This window comes from Eulemur rufifrons, chromosome 14, assembly GCF_041146395.1.
Source record: "Eulemur rufifrons isolate Redbay chromosome 14, OSU_ERuf_1, whole genome shotgun sequence".
Classification (NCBI taxonomy): Eukaryota; Metazoa; Chordata; class Mammalia; order Primates; family Lemuridae; genus Eulemur; species Eulemur rufifrons.
In genome coordinates this window covers 30,079,430-30,099,136 of record NC_090996.1, presented here as the reverse complement: position 1 = coordinate 30,099,136, position 19,707 = coordinate 30,079,430, and the positions used below count along the sequence as shown (strand labels likewise).

The 19,707-nt window shown below is 55.7% G+C and overlaps 2 protein-coding genes across 4 annotated transcripts in view; one reads left to right on the top strand and one right to left on the bottom strand.

The window, feature by feature from the left end:
- Positions 1-8,752: 8,752 nt before the first annotated feature.
- On the top strand, positions 8,753-9,358 carry LITAFD (LITAF domain containing). Its single transcript, XM_069486454.1, has 2 exons — positions 8,753-8,862; positions 9,250-9,358. The coding sequence occupies exons 1-2, from the start codon at positions 8,753-8,755 to the stop codon at positions 9,356-9,358; spliced, it is 219 nt and encodes a 72-aa protein (XP_069342555.1).
- Positions 9,359-15,369: 6,011 nt separating this feature from the next.
- USP7 (ubiquitin specific peptidase 7) overlaps positions 15,370-19,707 on the bottom strand; it is a 59,440-nt gene continuing 55,102 nt past the window's right edge. For 2 of the 3 annotated variants that reach the window (XM_069486942.1, XM_069486943.1), the window contains exons 27-31: positions 19,096-19,195; positions 18,299-18,418; positions 18,066-18,137; positions 17,839-17,929; positions 15,370-17,363 (exon numbers count right to left, since the gene is read on the bottom strand). In XM_069486942.1, coding sequence (XP_069343043.1) covers positions 17,257-17,363; positions 17,839-17,929; positions 18,066-18,137; positions 18,299-18,418; positions 19,096-19,195 — 490 coding nt within the window. In that variant the 3' untranslated portion in view covers positions 15,370-17,256. The remainder of the gene's footprint in view (positions 17,364-17,838; positions 17,930-18,065; positions 18,138-18,298; positions 18,419-19,095; positions 19,196-19,707) is intronic. The other variant, XM_069486945.1, reaches the window with a different exon arrangement.

Genomic DNA, 19,707 nt, shown 5'->3' with positions numbered 1-19,707 from the left:
AAACACGCTCAGTGGAAGAAGGCAGACACAGAAGGCCACGTGTTGTACGATTCCACCTGTACGGCGTATCCAGAATAGGCAAATCCCCAGAGACAGAAAGTTTAGATAGTTAGAAATATAGATCAGTGTTTGCTCAGAGCTGGGCGTCGGTCGTGGTGGGGGTTAGGAGGTTGACAGCTAAAAGGGTACAGGGTTTTGTTAGAAGTGACGAAAATGTTCTGAAATTGACGTGGTGGCAGTTGCACAACTCTGAATATTGTAAAAACCATTGACTCACAGGCCTTCAATGGGAGAACTATATGGTGTGTGGATCTGACTCAACAAAGCTGCTTACAAAAAGCCAGGCAGTGGGGACCCTGAGATGGGGGCGGTGACCAGAAGGACATTTTTTAAAGGCCCGGCAGAACCATGGAGTCCTACCTCCCCATTTTTTAGAGGAGAAAATTGACGTCAAAGAAAAGTGGAAATATTTTCCCCTGAATTACACCAAGGACTGACAACTGCCCAGGCTGGGCCTAGGGTAAACACTATTTGGTAGGCCCTGGCGTTTTAAGAACAGAATTAGGAGGGCGCTTAACAAATCAACATTTGAAGTAAATAATATTTTAATGCAATATTTTTAAAAAATCAAAATTTATGCCAAAAACAATCTTTGATGAACTGTTAAATTTTTAGATACAGATGAGATCTAACGGGGCCCTGGCAGAACCCTACCTCACCTGCCTCACCATAACCTTGACCTACCGAGCCCTGACACCCCATCTCTTCACTGGGAGGGCCTCCACCCCTGCTGGGAGAGAGAATTCCTCCCCCATGGGGTTGGGGTGGGGGCTGGCGTCCTCTCTTCACCACCAGCTGGGAGGAAGAGAAGGCAGTAGGGTGGTTGGCAGAGCCCAGAGAGGTTCAGGACAGGCCAGAATGGCCCAACAGGCCCCGCCCCAGGGCTCCAGGGTCCCTGTGCTGACGGGGCAGAGGGGACCCCACTGCTAACGGGAGGAGGCTGAGGGGAAAGGGAGGCTCTGGGGGCAGCCAGCCCCTCCCCAGGCAGGAATGGGCAGCTCCTATGGCCGCCCCGCTCCACAGGTGTCTCCGCAGCCCAGCCCCACACGCCTTGTGCAATGGATTCCTTCTGCCTTAACCTCTCAAAGCCTCCGTGCACACGCTGGGCCCTTCTGGGAAGAGAGGATGAGCAGGAAGGCAAAAAGTCCCCTTGCCCTTTCTCTGGCTGCAATTTTCCTAATTGCACACAAAGAAAGCAAACCTCAGAGAAGGTCGAGTAAGATGCCCAGAGTCACACAGCAGGAGAGGGACCAGGTAGGCCTCCCCAGATCCCCAGGTGTCCAAACTCCAGGCTCCTTCCGTTCCTGGGGTGGCCTGCCCTGCCCTGGCCTCCGTGATTGCACTGGTTCTGTTACTGTCACCGTGATTGTTGTCACTCATTGCTAACTCACTGCAAGTTTCTACGTGCCAGGCACAGAGCTGAGTGCTTCACGTTGATTTCTTCCATTCAACATTCATTTAACAATCTTTATTGAGCATCTACTATGTGCCAGACACTGTGCTAAGTACTGGGAAGACAGCTGTGAACGAAACTGACATCCCTACCCTCAAGGAGCTAACGTTTTAGGGGAGGCGGATCAGTTAAACTAATATCAGAGCAGGTTAATTGCAGAAGGTAACTGTTGTCAGAATGGAACCAGGTGATATACTAGAGGTGGCCAACTCCTCTCCACAAAGGGGCCACAGTTCCCTCACTGAGAAAATGACAATGAAATGAAAATCAGCCGTCAGGTGTCTCAGGGAAGAGATTCCAGGCAGCAGGAACGGCAAGTGCAAAGGCCCTGGGGCTGGAGCTGAACGGAGAGTTAACACCTGAAGGCTCAGCCCGTGAGGTAAGGCTGCCCAGACAGGGTGCTGAAGGGCCAGGGTCCAGTTCGGCTCTGACGGCCACGCCGTGTGCCCTTGGGCCGGCTTCACGAGCACTCCGTGCCTCCTCACTGCTCCAGCCTGGCCCGTGCTGCCCGGTGGGAAAGGAGTCCTCAGCCCCGGTCAGGGTGCAGAGCTCTAGACCCGCAAAGCCCAGATGCGGGACGCGGGCGCCTCTCGGCAGCCCGGTGCTGCCACCTGGTGGCGATGGCTGGGATGGACAGAGCCCGAGAGCATCCTCTCGTTCACTCTCAAGACACTTCAGAGCTGGCCACATTGGAGGCTTCTGGCAGCCTGTGGAGGTGGCTCACGCCTGTACTCCTAGCACTGTGGGAGGCCGAGGTGGGAGGATCGCTTGAGGTCAGGAGTTCAAGACCAGCCTGAGCAAGAGCGAGACCCCGTCTCTACAAATTAAAAAAACAATAAAAAAAAATTAAATAACAAGGGCAGAGCCACGTCGTGGGGAATAGAAAGCTCTGGCTGCCCCACGCACCTGCTGTCTTAAGCAGAACAGGCAAGCCGTGGGCGTCTGCAGAACCCCTGCAAGCCGTCCCCAGAGCGCCCAGTCAGGGAGGGTCCCCCTCGCAGCAGCTCCAGGTGCGGGAGCCCAGGCTTCTCCCCTGCTTCCTGGTGCAGCACCAGCTCCCCGTGGGACAGAGGCTGACCGTGCAGCCTGGCACTGTGCTGGGTACTGGGAAGACAGCTGTGAACAAAACTGAGATCCCTACCCTCTAGGAGCTGACATTTCAGGGCAGGCTGATCAATTAAACTAATATCAGAGCAGGTTAATTGCAGAAGGCAACTGTTGTCAGAATGGAACCAGGTGATATACTAGAGGTGGCCAACCCCTCTCCACAAAGGGGCCACGGTTTCCTCCCTGAGAAAATGACAATGAAATGAAAATGAGCCATCAGGTATCTCAGTATGTGGGGGAAGAGATTCCAGGCAGCAGGAACGGCAAGTGCAAAGGCCCTGGGGCAGGAGCAGAACGGAAAATGGGAAAGGAGTGCCGGGTGGGAAAGGAGTCCTCAGCCCCGGGCAGGGTGCAGAGCTCTAGACCCGCAAAGCCCAGATGCGGGACGCGGGCGCCTCTCGGCAGCCCGGTGCTGCCACCTGGTGGCGATAGCTGGGATGGACAGAGCACGAGAGCATCCTCTCGTTCACCCTTAAGACGCTTCAGAGCGGGCCACATTGGAGGCTTCTGGCAGCCTGTGGAGGTGGCTCACGCCTGTACTCCTAGCACTGTGGGAGGCCGAGGTGGGAGGATTGCTTGAGGTCAGGAGTTCAAGACCAGCCTGAGCAAGAGCGAGACTCCATCTCTACAAATTAAAAAAAACAATAAAAAAAATTAAATACCAAGGGTAGAGCCACATCATAGGGAATAGAAAGCTCTGGCTGCCCCACGCACCTGCTGTCTTAACCAGAAGAGGCAAGCTGTGGGCGTCTGCAGACCCCCTGCAAGCCGTCCCCAGAAAGCCCAGTCAGGGAGGGTCCCCCTCGGAACAGCTCCAGGTGCGGGAGCCCAGGCTTCTCCCCTGCTTCCTGGTGCAGCACCAGCTCCCCGTGGGACAGAGTCTGACTGTGCAGCCTGGCACTGTGCTGGGTACTGGGAAGACAGCTGTGAACAAAACCGAGATCCCTACCCTCTAGGAGCTGACATTTCAGGGCAGGCTGATCAATTAAACTAATATCAGAGCAGGTTAATTGCAGAAGGTAACTGTTGTCAAAATGGAACCAAGTGATATACTAGAGGTGGCCAATGCCTTTCCACAAAGGGGCCACGGTTCCCTCCTGAGAAAATGACAATGAAATGAAAACGAGCCATCAGGTGTCTCGGGGAAGAGATTCCAGGCAGCAGGAATGGCAAGTGCAAAGGCCCTGGGGCAGGAGCAGAATGGAAAGTACACCCGTGAAGCCTCAGCCCATGAGGTAAGACTGCCTCACTGGATTTACATACACTCTCAGAAGAAGGTGTTACTAGACCTTTTTTGGAGGGGAGAAAACTGAGGCTTAGAGAGGTGAAGATGCCTGCCTGGGGTCACACAGGTGGGAGTGATGGAGCCCACACTTTAACCACTTTCTTCCCCCTCTGTGCCAGACCTAATTTTGAGGGGTGCAAAGGTTTAAAAAATAAAAACACCCAGTCCTCCAGGACCCCTGAACCCCAAAGGCAGCTGATCCTTGGGCAGAGGACTAGGGAGCCCAGACAGGGTGCTGGGGGGCCGGGGTCCAGTTCGGCTCTGACGGCCACGCCGTGTGCCCTTGGGCCGGCTTCACGAGCACTCCGGTGCCTCCTCACTGCTCCAGCCTGGCCCGTGCGTGCCCGGTGGGAAAGGAGTCCTCAGCCCCGGGCAGGGTGCAGAGCTCCAGACCCGCGAAGCCCAGATGCGGGACGCGGGGGACTCTCGGCAGCCCGGTGCTGCCACCTGGTGGCGATAGCTGGGATGGACAGAGCCCGAGAGCATCCTCTCGTTCACTCTCAAGACACTTCAGAGCTGGCCACATTGGAGGCTTCTGGCAGCCTGTGGAGGTGGCTCACGCCTGTAATCCTAGCACTGTGGGAGGCTGAGGTGGGAGGATTGCTTGAGGTCAGGAGTTCAAGACCAGCCTGAGCAAGAGCGAGACCCCGTCTCTACAAATTAAAAAAAAAACAATAAAAAAAAATTAAATAACAAGGGCAGAGCCACGTCGTGGGGAATAGAAAGCTCTGGCTGCCCCACGCACCTGCTGTCTTAAGCAGAACAGGCAAGCCGTGGGCGTCTGCAGAACCCCTGCAAGCCGTCCCCAGAAAGCCCAGTCAGGGAGGGTCCCCCTCAGAGCAGCTCCAGGTGCGGGAGCCCAGGCTTCCCCCCTGCTTCCTGGTGCAGCACCAGCTCCCCGTGGGACAGAGTCTGACCGTGCAGCCTGGCACTGTGCTGGGTACTGGGAAGACAGCTGTGAACAAAACCGAGATCCCTACCCTCTAGGAGCTGACATTTCAGGGCAGGCTGATCAGTTAAACTAATATCAGAGCAGGTTAATTGCAGAAGGTAACTGCTGTCCAAATGGAACCAGGTGATATACTAGAGGTGGCCAACTCTTCTCCACAAAGGGGCCACGGTTCCCTCCCTGAGAAAATGACAATGAAATGAAAATGAGCCATCAGGTGTCTCGGTATCTCGGGGAAGAGATTCCAGGCAGCAGGAATGGCAAGTGCAAAGGCCCTGGGGCAGGAGCAGAATGGAAAGTGGGAAAGGAGTCCTCAGCCCCGGGCAGGGTGCAGAGCTCTAGACCCGCAAAGCCCAGATGCGGGACCCGGGGGACTCACGGCATCCCGGTGCTGCCACTTTGTGGCGATGGCTGGGATGGACAGAGCCGGAGAGCATCATTCTCTCTCGTTCACCCTCAAGACACAGTTTCTGGGGTCCCAACAGTGTGTTCGGGGGATCGTCACCCTCAGAATCCCCAGGGAAGGAGGCAGCCCCCACCCCATTCCAAGATGTGTGATCTCAAGTCTGTACAAAGACCCCAGGCCCTGGGGTTTGACATGAGGGCGTTTCAGGCCCCGTGGGGTGGGCGGTGAGGAGGGGGCACGTAGCTCATTCATTCGTTCATTGACTCATTCGTTTTTCATTCACACACTCAGCCTGCACCCACGTCCGAGGGAGGCCCGTGCCCTCCTCCCCCAGGACGTGAGGACAAGGCCCACTCCCGGCGACCGCTGTGAAGATACAGGTCACAATGGCTGTTCCACCCAAGCCAGACCCCCGCAGAGGGCGCCTGGGGAGGCCCTGGCTCCCCCAACACCTCCCGGCAACCAGGCCTCACCATGAGGATTCCTCGAGAGAGGCGCCTGGCCTCTCAGAGCTTGGAACCCGAGGCTGCCTGGACACCGTTGCTGGGACAAAAGACTTCCAGGGTACCAAGATGGAACAATCCCCAGGGTGAGGGTTCCTTCCCTTCCCTTCAGGTGCTGGGCTGGGAGAGGCCAGGGACAAGTCGACTTTGGGGCCCATGGAAAAGCAGGGGAGGCGACCACAGGTCCCCTTGCTGAGCTGGGGGCCAAGCCCAGTCTTACCAGACTCCCCGCAAGTCCTAACAGCCCCACCAACCCAGGGACCGCAGGACCCAGTAGGGAACATCAGGCACTGGGGCCTCCAACAGCACGTACTTTCTCTTAAAGTGTCACAAGGAAGTTGTCAAAGACAAGCAATGACTCCCCCACAACAGGTATGACACCCTCAACCCTGGGTGGCGAAAGACCACCTAGACTGAATGGGGTGGGAGTGGGGGTCCTGGCCCTGCCTGACCGTGTTGACGTGGCCTTGGGAGAGTCACCAAATCTCTCCGAACTGTCTTTCTCATCTGGAAAACGGTACTCTGCCGGGCATGGTGGCGTGCGCCTGTCATCCCAGCTCCTCGGGAGGCTGAGGTGGGAGGATCGCTGGAGCCCAGGAGTTGGAGGTTGCAGTGAGCTGTGATGACACCACTGCACTCCAGCCAGGGCGACTGGCCACACGCCCTGGTTGAGAGGATGAGAGGGCTGACACAGGGGCTTGAGATCAGGGTGATCTTCCGGCTGGAGCCCTTTCCGGCCTTCAGCGTCTTCACCTGCAAAACGGGCCCAGGAAACAAGTCCCAGGCAGGGCTACGGGGGCGCTGGCTGGGCGAGAAGCCTCTTCATGTCCCAGAGTCCAGCCCGTGTGGCATGAAATGGGAGGGGCCTCCTGCTCTTGGATTGGCCCCACCCTAGGACGGGGCATTGGGCGGGGAGATCCCAGGGCCCCCTCAAGCCACCAGGCCCTTTCCCAGGAGGGGAGGAGGATCTAGTGTCAAGACAAGGCCCAGGTCCCTGTGCAAAGCATCCATGTGGCTCCCAAAGGGACCCTGTCGCCCACACGTCACGAAGGTGAACTAGGCTCCCATCCTCCCCTTTCCTGGACCACACTCTGGGCATCTGGGATCCCAGAATTCCTTGCCCAAACAGCCCGAAGCCTGCTCCCAGGGCCTGCCTGGGGACTCTCTGGAGGCCCGAGGGCTGGCCAGGGGTGGCTACAGGGAGGCGAGGGCATGGAGCCGGGGTGTCCACACACTTGGGATGGAGCCAAGGTTGGGAAGAAGGGGGGGGGTGCAGCAACTGGACCCAAAAAGTCCTCCTCCAAAGGAGTCAATGGAACGCAGCCCCGTGTGGAGCTGTTCTGACCAGGGCATGGCAGCAGCACGGGCTCTGGAGTCAGGCATACTTAGGTTCCAGCTTTGGTCTGCTGCTTACCTACTGGGTGACCTCAGGCAAGTTACTTAACCTCTCTGAGCCTAGTCTTCACACCTGCAAAACTGGAATGCCTCATGCCTACCTCAATGCTGTTTTGGCAAGAAGTAAGTGTGGTGAAGAGTAGTGTTGAGCACAGGGTGCAGTGGGTGATAAATGCTGAATATTTTTCTAAAAAGACCACAGGGCCCCAGGCTGTCTGCATCCTAGACTTCCTGGCGCTGCCTCCAGGAAGAGCTTACATCCTAGGACACGAGGCTGCAACTGGAGTCAGAGTGCCTGGGTTCAAATCCCAGTTTCTCTACCTGCTGGATACACAGCCACTGGCAACTCAATTCATTCTACCGGCCTTGGCTTCCCATTCTGTAAAATGGGCGCCTCCCTCGGGCTGGCTGAGTGCCAGCTCAGTGTCTGGTGTACGGGGGCTCTCAGATCTGAGGATGTTTCTCCTGCCTCTCTCCTAAAGATGTTCGTCATCCTCAACACCTTTATCCTCCTCCTCCTCCTCCTCCTCCTCCGCCGCCGCCTCGTCCACCAGCTCAAGGCCCCGTCCCGGTGTACCTCGGAGGCCCACTGGTTGTCCACCAAGGTGAGCTCCTCCCGCCTCCTCTCCTTGCTTTGACTCCCGCTCGGGGCTGCCCGGAAGGCGCTTTCCTGACCACTGACCGTGCACGGGGTCGCCCCTGCACAAGGCCGTGTGACTCCCGCAGCTGGCTGGGGCGCTCCCATCCCCAGTGGATACCGGGGCATCTCTCTCCAATGTGGAGGCACCGGTGGCCAGGGCCAGTATACAGCAGGTGCTCAGGAAACGTTTACGGCAAACTCTCTACCCAAACCACAGGGAGGGGAACGCGGAGCCTCAGGGTAACACAGGAAGCCGACCTCGGGGGTGGGAAGCCCCCTGAGAGCCCCCTGGGATGCCCTCTTCCAGCCACACACACGCCTGTGCCTCGGTTTCCTCTATGTGGAGTGTTCGCTTTGCACCCCACAAGTATCAGGGCTGCCACCTCCCAAATCCCAGCATCTTCTCACCCCAGGCCCGAGGAAGCCTTCACACACCCTCCCCACCATTCCGGGCCGGCAGTTCAGAACACTAATCCAGCCACCGCCAAGGAGGCAGAAATGGCTGCAGTGTTAAAATAACCAAACACACTTTTTTTGTCTCACTGTACAAGCACAGAAGAGTTGCATTCAGGAAGAAACAACAGGAAGGTTTGCCTGTTTGTCTTTCACACAATTGCTCCAGCAAGGGTGTCAGGGCCTTCTAACTGCAGAGATTGGAAATGGTCTCTGGCTAACACGAATGAGTGAACTGCTAGGGACGTGCATGGCAGGGCATCTCGGGGACCTCGCTGGACTGAACCCTGGAGATGCTCACATCCCCCTGGCCTGGGGTCTTGACTGAGGGGGGCCCTGAGGCTGGTGGCCAGGGGGATGGTGGGGCGCTGGCCTTGGGTGCTCAGGTGAGCGCTGAGAGCCTGCAGGAGGTGAGAGGTCACAGGGGCTCTAGCCCAGGGGTCCCACCTGCCTCCCCCACCCCCAGAAGTATACACCAGAGTGCCTAGGCCAAGGACTTCCATGCCGATGCAGACCATCTGTCCCTACTGCGGGAACACCATCATCACGGTGACCTCACACGTCCCAGGAGTCCTCTCCTGGCTGCTGTGTTCGGCTCTGTTTGTGTTCGGGTGAGTGGCTGCCCCTTGGCCTCCCTTCGCAGAGGCCCTGAGCAATTGGTGTGTGGGGGTGGTTTGGGGGAGGGCTGGCTTGTGGCAGGGGTGATGGGGGGAGAGCTTCGGGGGAGGCAGGGCAGGACCATGCACGGAGGGGAGGTCCCGGTTCCCCCAGAACGGTGGGGGCTGCATGGCGGGGGAGCAGTACCTGCAAAGCAGCAGGCTCAGGGCAGGCCCCCTGGGCTGGTGTGACCACGGGCAGTCAAGAACAAGTGGGTTCAGGGTGCTCGCAACTCCAGTGGGCCTGGAGAATCATTTGAGGAGCTTTAGAACATAGAGGCCCACCTGCCATGGCCGAGGGCAGCCCCAGCTCACGCCGCTGTCGCTGCCCCGAGGCTGCAGGTGCGCCCTGGGCTGCTGCTTCATCCCCTTCTGCATCAGGAGCCTGCTGGACGTGAAGCACTCGTGCCCCGTGTGCCAGCACGAGCTCTTCTACCACCACCGCCTGTGAACCGCCCGGAAATAAACGTTGGCGGCACCACCTTGGCACCCTGTGTCCTTTTCTCCTGCCACAGTGGGAGGTGAGGGGAGTGCCAGGACAGTGCCCAGGTGGCCCGTGTCCACTGCATGGGGCCTCGCCGTCCCAGCGCAGCCTCCATTCCCTCCTGGCTCCTTAGAAACCACAGTCCCGGCCGGGCGTGGTGGCTCAGGCCTGTAATCCTACCACTCCGGGAGGATCGCTCGAGGTCAGGAGTTCGAGACCAGCCTGAGCAAAAGCGAGATCCCCGTCTCTACTAAAAAATAGAAAGAAATGATCTGGACAGCTAAAAATATATAGAAAAAATTAGCCAGGCATGGTGGCGCATGCCTGTAGTCCCAGCTACTCGGGAGGCTGAGGCAGGAGGATTGCTTGAGCCCAGGAGTTTGAGGTTGCTGTGAGCTAGGCTGACACCACGGCACTCTAGCCCAGGCAACAGAGCGAGACTCTGTCTCAAAAAAAAAAAAAAAAGAAAGAAAGAGAGAGAGAGAAACCACAGTCCCTGGGCTCCCACCCTCCTGTCCCGCACGTTCTCCCTCTGCCCTGGGCCCCCCTCTGGCCTCCTCCCCTCTGGCACCCACAGCTTTCACCCTCTGCTCCCAGCAGGTCTCAAAGCACCTCCCTCCTTGCGGGGGCTGGGTGGCTGGGAATGGCACTGCCATCACCTCTTATCCCAGACCCTCCAGGGCGGCTCTTCCATCCTGTCCTCTCCTGAAATGGCTCCTTCTCTTCCTTCATCCCGGCCTTGTCCTTGAAGGAGACATCCCCTGGGTCTCCCGGCCACACATCCTGCCAACTCCTTCCTGTCCCCACCAGCAGCAGTGCTGGCCCAGAGCTCAGACTACAGGACACCTGCCCACACTCTTCACCCGGGGCCATCTGTGAGCCGGCTCCCCCTCCCTGCCCCAACTCCAGCCACACAGGCCCTGGTGTTACCCACACACGCCCACACCCTGCCCCGTGGCTCTCCGGGGCCACTCACCCTCTGGTCTGTCACTTTCCCAGGCAGACGTGGGAGGTCTGGGCTTGGCTGCAGGCAGGGGCACATCTTCCTACACGTCTGTCCAGCTCCCCACCAAGGGGTTTGATCCTAAAGACCCCCTCACGGCTGCAGCCTACGGCACTGCACAGGCTGCTACAGAGGGCAGTGGCCGTCGAAAGGCCCCAAAGTGCCTGAGGAACGGGACCCCTTCTGAACAAAATGGGGTTAGCTTGGGGACCAGGTAAAGAAGGGGCCGGGGCAACATAAGATCCAGTGTTACAGCCAGGGGACTTCTTCTTACGTATTTATCTGAGACCGAGTCTTGCTCTGTCACCCGGGCTAGAGTGCCGTGGCATTGGCCTAGCTCACAGCAACCTCAAACTCCTGGGGGCTCAAGGGATCCTCCTGCCTCAGCCTCTCTAGTAGCTGTGACTACAGGTGTGCGCCACCACACCCAGCTCATTTTTTCTATTTTTAGTAGAGATGGGGTCTTGCTCTTGCTCAGGCTGCCCCTGAACTCATGACCACAAGCAATCCTCCCATTTCGGCCTCCCAAAGTGCTAGGATTGCAGGGGTGAGCCACGGTGCCCGGCCAAGACTTCTTAATTTTTCAAGAGAGAAACACTGTTCTCCCATCATCTTTTCAATTAATATGAACTTCACAAAGAAAGGGAAGGTTAGGGGGAAGAGGGGACAAGCAGGAAACCGTGGGCCTGTCTCCACCTGAGCGTGGCTGGGGGCTCCCAGTTATGCTCACGGCCACCCCGGCGGGGCAGCCCTGCCCCATCCCGCTGACGCCGAAGCCCGGCCCAGGGATGGTTTATTCAAATCCAGTAACCAGATCAGCAGTGCAAACTCAGGTCTGTCTGCCGAAGACTCCTGCGTGGGGGAGGAAGGTGCAGAAGTGTCCGTGAAGCTGCAGGCTGGGAGGCACAGCAGCAGGAACCAGCTTCCACCAGGTGGTCTCCAGCAGGCAGAGGGGTTCCTGGGAGCCTCCGGGTCAGGCACCACCAGAAGCCTGGTCCTCGCGTCACACCAGCCAGCTAGGACACGCTCCAGGACGGATTTCTCCGATGTGAACTCCCCGATGCCTGCACTGGGCCACCCCCACCAGAGGCCCTGAGCAATCGGGAGAACCGACTTCCAAGCAGGCATTGGCTGCGGGCCTGGGAGCCTCGTTTCCATGTCCAAACAGAGACCCACCCCAACAGGATTTTTAGGAGTAGATGGTGAAGTTTCTGACACAATCAGGCGCCCCATACATGGGAACCCTGGTGAGTCCCTGAAGATGAGGGAAGTAACCTCTCATTTGTGGTCAGGACGCAGGGGTGCCGAGTCAACACAGGCCGACCGGGAAGGCCCAGGTGGACGGGACAGGCGACGACTGAGCTAAGTAAGCTCTGTACCTACAGGCGAAGCCGTGCAGTCCCAAGCAGGGCTTGGTGGCCCTGCAGAAGCATCCAGGCTGCAGCAGGCAACAGTCATGGTTCTGCCAGCAAAGCCAACCTTTAGCCTGAACCCTACACCTGCAGAGTCCAGCCGGAGCCCTGTGCTCAGACTCCAAGCGGCCTGCCAGCTGTGACTCAGATTCTCAGACAGGTGTGAGACACCAGGGTCCGCAGTCCTGTGACAGCGCCTCATGGCCGTCTGCCCACATGGCTCCCCTTAGAGAGACTCGGTGCTGGCTGCGGCTCCACGGCGCTCCGCTCACCGCCGTGCACGCGCTGCTGTGCTGGGCCCTCCTCTGCCCCCTGCGTGACTGCGAGCTTCTGCCTTGACTCCACAGCCCAGTCCCCAGGCCTCTTGGGTTGAGACTGCCCAGTGTTAACAAAATATCATTTGCCGACTCTTCAAAGTGGGAGAATTCACGCTGGAAATCCAGGCTTCTCTGCTTCTTTTACATCTTGTCAGTGCAGCTACACGGGCCCCGGGTTCCTGAGAGGCAGCAACGTGGGGCTGAACCATGGCCACTGCCCTGGCCGGCCCTTCAGCCGGTCTCAGGGTCTCTGCACTCACCGCCTTAGGGGACACGGCCTCAACCACTGCTGCTACCTCTCAGTCCTCACGCATCTGAGGCCTCGTCCCAGGGCAGCCTTGGTTCCCACGCCAAGACCCAGCAGGAGGGCCAGGCTGGCGGTGGGCTGGGGTCATGGCCTCGTTCTCTGGCCCGTCAGTATCGTCTCTTCAGCCACTCCCGGGGCCTGTCGGAAGGGCAGCCCAGGAGGTACAGCCGGGAGAGCCCCACGGCTCGGAAGGATACGGTGCGTGCCCTGAGCAGACGAGCCTGGCAAGCTGCTGGCCTCTCACTTGAAACCGGGGACGGCTCCCATCCTCCCATCCAGGGAGGGCCGAGCCGGGCCACCCGTGAAATGGGTAGGCGAGGGGGGCAGCAAGCTGGGGTCTGGATGCCTGCTCTGCAGTTGGCAAGGACAAGGCCCTGCCAAGTCCGGGTTCTGGTCTACTCTGGGCTGCCAGACACCTTGATGCCAACCACCTTGAGGCCACAGCACGGGCTGCCTTGCTCAACGGCAGTGGCCGTTACGCAGGGTGGTGACACAGGGTTTGCTGCTCCTGCCCTCCCCAAGCTTGGCCGGAGCTGGAGACAGAGCAGTCCCCCAACCTTATCACGGGGGCCAACAGGAGTGTGTGGCGCTGGCTCCTGGGCAGGCTCTGCTATCAGAGGCTGCGGAGCCTCCCTCCCAGCAGGCTCAGCCCGGGCAAATGGCTATGCCTGGTGGGTCTCACCTTGAGCCGTGCCCGGGAGGGTGGGGCCTCTGAGGGGCCACCTGGGCCAGGCCAGGATCCTTGGGCAGCTTCTGGCATAACCCTCATCCCCCCACCGCCCCCACTCGCCAGGGAGGGGCCGACACCGACCACCTTTCCTTGCCTCCTGCCCTGCGGTGAAGCCTACTTCGCAGAAGTGAGTTTGCAGGGCCCAGCGGCACCACATCTTTACCGGTGGGAAGGAGACCAGTCCTGCAGCAGGAGCTGGGCTTGGCGGCTGGGCGGAGTCTGTAGCTCTTCCCCTCTCCCCCTGTTTTACACCCATCTGACGTGCAAGCATCTCGCTGTGAACACCCGAATGCCCAGATCCAGCACTGGTGGTTCGCAGCCGGTGTGGGCTGGAGCCCCCGGGAGCAGAGTAGGGACCCTCCCTCCAGAACCAGCACTACCAATTTTGCTCAGACCGTTCAAGGTCACCCGGGGGTCCCGCTTCCAGGCCTCACCCAGAGGCAGAGGCTGTGAAGGCCAAGTCAGCAGAAGATGCACAAGCACCCGTTCGTTCCCCCCAGTGGCAAGATACAGGAATTTGGGGACTTCGTCCTTATTTGACTTCGTTCCCACCCAGAAAACGAATGCCCCTAAAAGCTTCTGTTAATGAACCAGTCATAAAAAGGCCAACCCCAATGTGCTCGCGTTTTATACATTAGCTCAGCCGCTCGGCAGGGGAACTAACCATTCTAACAATTGACAAGGTTAGAGCCGCATCACACACTGGTGGGCATGAGCCGCACGCGCCGATTCAGAGTATTCACTCCGTGGGCCCCAGGGACACATGAGTGGCTACTGCACAGGATGGAGCAGATACAGTGTCTCCCCCAGGACAGCAAGGACTAGGGGACAGGGTGAGGTGGATGGGGTGGTAACAAAAAAAAAAAAAACGGCAAGGCCAGGAAAGCTACATGTTACCCATACAAAAATTCCGGGGAGGCACAGTCCCGACTCGACAATGTCTGACGTGTATGTGTGAACACCTTTAGGAAGGGACAGGCCTGGCTGCCACAGTCACTGACTCGCCAAGCCCCCCAGCAGACCCACCTATCAAGCCACTAGAACAGGCGTGTTATTCTCCCTCCAACCCAAGGGTCAGCGGACGAAAGGTCTGTTTGTACAGATGAAGGTTTGTTGGAACCGGCTCACCTGTTCACGCAAGCGTCGCCTGGGGCTGTCCTCCGGCTGAGTCACAGAGCTGAGTTTGGTCTGCAGGGCCGACAGTATTTACTCTCTGGCCTTTTACACACAGTTACCCACCCAGGCCCTAATACAGTAGGCTAAGACCACAAAAGAGAAACGTCTTTCTTACACCGCCCCCGCCAACCAACGCACAGAGCCCAAGGTGCTACAACTTCCCTAAGTGCTGCGTGTAGTTACCTGCGAAGGTGGTTTCAAACTTGAGGCCTTAGTTGGCTCTCACAAGTCTCCATCCCAGACACCATGAACATTTGCCTCAAAACAAATGGTGACAGTTGTATATGATTCCAGATGCCCCTCCCGTGCCACCTCGTGGGGAGCCCTGGTCAGGGGGCTCTCCCATCAGAAGAGATGGTACCTACGCTTGGCTTTTTGCCGCCGTCACAGGGACTCACGTTGCAGGGCCCCATTGTGTGCTGCGGCTGACAGCGTCATCCTTGGGCCTTGCTACACACTAAGACCCTGTCCCCCAGGGTGTGACACAGACAGACTCAGCTTCCCTAATGGAATCACACATTTATTTCACCAGAATGATCCCTAGCCAGCATCACTGTAGGCACCCGCCTCTCTTCTCGCTGCATGTGCTGGTCCCCAAGATGACACAGCAGGGGTGTTTGGAGGGACAAAGATGACACAGCAGGGGTGGTTGGAGGGACAGGACACCCAGTGCTAGGGAGCAGCCTGCACCTAGCTCGAGATGAGCCTTCGCATGCTCTTGTAGTTTCTAAAGGAGACCGTTTCAGCACGCGGCTTCTGTGTGCCACACGCAGGGAGGACACTGACCGCAACCCGCTGCTGTCGCACTACGGCTCCAAGGGACACACTGCTGTGAGGACCGACTGCTGTCGGCAGGGGCCATGACCGTACCACCGTGCCGCAGAGCGAGAGGACACAGGATGCAACTCGCTCAGCGGCTTCAGGTGAGCCAGCCGAAGGCAGGTTTCTTCCTTTAACATAAAAGTTCCGCTCCTGTCTCCCCAAAACCAGCTCAGGGAACTCCGACTCCTGACACCACCACCGGGAGTGAATGGCAAAGCAGAAGCAGCACACGACGGACACGTTACAACAAGTTCTTTGAAAAAACAGTCATTTAATATCTTAAGGGAAAGTAGTAACTTTCAGTCACCTAAGACTATAACCAACAAAACTAAAACAGATCGACACCTGGACGTTCATTCAAAGACAAACACACAGTGAATGGCTCTCGTCGCCCTGCCCGGAACTAGTCCTTCTGCAGGAGGAAGGCGAGGGTGGGCCAGGTCCCCCGGGGCCCTCACTACCTGCTTCCTGTCACACGGCCGGAAGGCAGCGCTGAGTGGGAAGGCACACACATTACCGCGGAAATTGAGAAAGGAGTCGCTCCAAGGTACAGACTGGCCCAGAGACCAGGAAATTCACACCCTAAATGTGGGACGAAGCCACCAAGGTGAACCGCTCGAGGGTCGCGTGTCCACCTGCCGGCGTGGCCTCCCGGACTAAGCCTCACAACATCAAACAGTATTTCCAGTCATCTCATTTGTACATGATTCCCTCCTGGAAAATCTTTTATTTCTTAAGCTCAAATGTAACTAGATAGAGGAGGGGGGAAAAAAAACCCCAAAAACTGAAATTAGAGGGAAAAGGACATCTCGGTAAAAGCTTGTTATAAAGGAAAAGGTTTCCCAAACCTATTTCCAGGGAGAGTAGAAATCTTCCTCAACTTCCACGTCACTCACTGAATTATAATTTTTATAGAAAATTTTATTCAACATACAACATTTTCCAGCAAAAAGGCAATATACAGGAAGAGTTGGTGTACACTGCTGCTACAGAAACCAAAAAAGAAAAAAAGAAAAAAAAAATCTGGGAAAGGATGAAAAATAAGTGTGACTTGCTGATTCTATTTTACTGCACTCAAAACTAGACACGCAGCTGGCATTAGCTCCAAAATGAAAGGAAACGAGGAAGGCTGAGACTGAAATAAAACTACACACCATGAATATCGACATCAGTGAGATTCACTTGCAGACTCACCCACCAAAAAGGAGCCTCCTCCCAGTGGCAAATTGTACATGTTCATTCATTAAATATACAATTCATTTTTCCTTTTTTAGCTTTTTTACAAAGTCAGCAGCTTACTAACCACTAGCGAGCATGCCCTCTTGGCTAAAGGCTCTCTCGTTTGTTCTGTCTGTTCCATTTTCACGAAATTCTATTTATAATTCTTTCACCTGCTCATATGAATTGTTGAGATCATCAAGTCTGCCGAAACGCAGTATAGTAAACCTTAATTGTATTTAACAATGTTTTTCAGCTTAATAAAAAGACCCCAAAACACCTGTCGGGACCGGCTGCAGGACAGCATGGCTGGCGGGAGTGAGACCCCTGGCAGCCGAGGAGAGAAGAACCGAGGCAGGGCTGACAACGCACACAATGACGGAAAGAGTGCTATTTATTAGGTTGTGAGTTTCTCTGTTTTGCCTTTACAGATGCACAAAAGGTCATTGAAAGTATAACTGAAGGAAACAGGTCAGACGAGCCTAAACACAAGACTTTCTAGCTGCAGGCTGGTGCACAGGACCGCGTGCGGCAGCCAGGCCGCTCATGCCGACACACAGCCCAGAGCCCTCGGCCGGGGACCTGCGCTCCGCTAACCTTCTCCCCCGTTACGCTGACAGCTGCCTTGCATTGTGGTTACCATAAAATAACTCTCATTGGCATCCAAGCTTTATAAAAACACCTTCATTTTGCTCAAAAGGGCAGTCAATAGATACAGAGAAGCCAAACTGAACAGCCTCGACAAAATAAAATTAACATCAGCAGCAAATCCTTTTGCTGACGACTCCGGAGAGTGTGCGTGTGTGCCAAAGTTCTCCGCTGTTAAAAGGGGCACACACCCACGCACCGTCCCTCGCCTCGGACACATGGGGTAAGGAAGTCAGTTATGGATCTTAATAGCCTTTTCAAGGTAAGTGTAGCGACTCCTCTTTGGGGCTTTGTTGAAGTGGTCGAGCCCTAGCCAAGGCCGAGGATGAGACATGTTACCTGGTGGGGACAAAGAAAAGCAACTGAGACCACAGAGCAACCCTAGAACCCCTGGGTCCGTAGCGGCCAACATGGACATTCAAAACCACTACGAGTATGTCCTGTAAGCCTCGAGGTGTGAGTTCACGGGGAGATCAGGAACATCTGAGCAGCATGCTCACCTGGGGCCAAGGATGCCCACGGCCTGACCAGACGTCTCAGAGGCTTCTAGAATGCAGTACTGTCAGAGGACCTGTACCCCTGGGACCACCACCACTTCAGTGCTCAGCTTTTAGCCACCACTGATTACATACGCAAAGTTTAATCCTCTAAGAATTCATAGGTTACAGGTTACCCAGGTGTGCAAAGAGAAGAGCTGGCACTGGACCCCGGGGCTGTCCCCCCCCCCCCCACCAGGTACCCCCTCCCCCCTCCCCCGACCCCACTGCCTAAACTCACGCTTGGTGAAAACTGCCCCTGCAGAGTGGGCACTTACCAGGCTGTGGCTCAAAGTCTTTCAAATTTACTTCATACTCATCTTCATTTATGTACTGGTGTCGGCCCATCATTACAATTGCAAATTTAAACTAAAAGAAAAAAAAAATTTAAGCTCCCCCATTATTTCTGGGTATCTCCAAAACTCACATCTCCAGCAAAACACACCCAGGCCACTTTCCCAGTCGAGGTTGGAGCGCGCTGTCCGCTGGGCCCCCAGGCGCATACCTTCTCGAACTCCTTCTCCTGGATGTCCAGCAGACTCTGAATCCGCTTCATCACTTCTCTGAAGTGCTCGCCCTGGAACAGCAGAGGACACGTGAGCGCAGGCGGTCACTCCCGGCATCCTGGTGCTGCCAGCACTGTGGCCAGCCGCCCAAGCAGGGCCCTGATTTAGCAACAACAGTCACTCGACACTCACGCTTTGACTGGAGACGCTCAACCCACTGCAAACACCGTACCTGGTGTATCCTCAGCAAAAACGGGATGCCGAACGTCCCGAACACCTCTTTGTGGAAATGAGCCACTGTGATGAGCATCTCGTTTTCCTTGTCTATGTCCACCTGGTCCAAAGGTACTTCCTGCGGACACGGAGTTAAACACAGGCCTGGGTAAGTACGGGTAATGCAGACAAAATGGCCACATTTAAATTATGACTAAGCACTCCAACAAGGACGTTAGACTATTTTTGCCAAAACAAAGGGCCAAACTTGGATCTATCAATGACGGGGCGTTCAGAGCCAAAAGACACCTACGTTTTTTCAAAAGAAAACTCAGCATAGAGACCAAATAGTGCATTATTCCAGTTACTGGGGAAATGTCAACAGCTCTAAATTCAAACAATCCACAGGTTCTGCCTGAAGTTGCTTGGTGGCCGACACTGAATATTAATTACTATGGACAAATACTGTATGATTCCACTCATGAGGTACCTAGAGTTGTCAAATTCAAAACCAAAGTAGAATGGTGGATGCCAGGGGCTGAGGAACGGTGACTGTTTCAGTTTGGGGAAAATGGAAAACTCTGGAGAAGAACAGATGGCTGCAGAGCAATGACAATGTCCTTTATGCCAGAACTTAAAAATGATAAAAAAATAAAATAAAAACAAAAACAAATAAAACCACACACACCTCAACTATTGGTACAAAAACGCAAACTCAGCTGCTTACACGACTTGCTTCTGTATTTAGGAAGCAGCAGACAGGCCCAGGCCCACCCAGTGGCCTCACCAACTCTCTGCCAACAAGGAGACAGTTACCTCTATTCGAAACGTTCGACTCGTTGCGGGAGATAAACATTCTAATAGTTCATCTTCTTGATGCACGCCAATAATTTTGTAGCTTACAATTTCTAGCAGCCTGAACAAAGAAAAAACAAGGGCAAGAAAGTGAAGTAAGTACATATGTTCGTGTAAAAATAAAACAACGATCACAAATAGTTTTCTAGGAAAGAATTGTATCTATAAAGCTACCACAACATGTCCTTGTCCTCTTATTTTTAAGAGGGTTTGAAATGTCAGAGCAGGTACTCATGGGGAGCGGACAGAACATGGAACAGGCGGTCCCCGCAGAGCATGAGAGCAAAGGACTCAGCTGGTCTTAGTGCAAGTGGGCACAGAGATAAAGTGAGATAAGGCTCCTGGGCCTGTGGGAGCCTTTCCCAAAAGGAACTCAAGGCAGGCAAGACCAGAGTTTTCCTCACTTACTCTTTAGATAACAGATTAAGGTCTCATTGTTTTATTGACATTCCAAAGAAAGCATATTGGAAACCAAATAGCCCCAAAAGCTGTTCGTCCTACCAGCTGACTGTAAGGCAAAATGCTAAGAACAGTGTCCAACTCTCTGAAATAAACACTCATCATCAAACTGGG

Coding starts and splice junctions, on each gene's coding strand:
- LITAFD (XM_069486454.1), top strand. CDS start 8,753: ATGCCGATGCAGACCATCTGTCCCTACTGCGGGAACACCATCATCACG. Junction 8,863..9,249: donor TCGGCTCTGTTTGTGTTCGG/GTGAGTGGCTGC, acceptor CCGAGGCTGCAG/GTGCGCCCTGGGCTGCTGCT.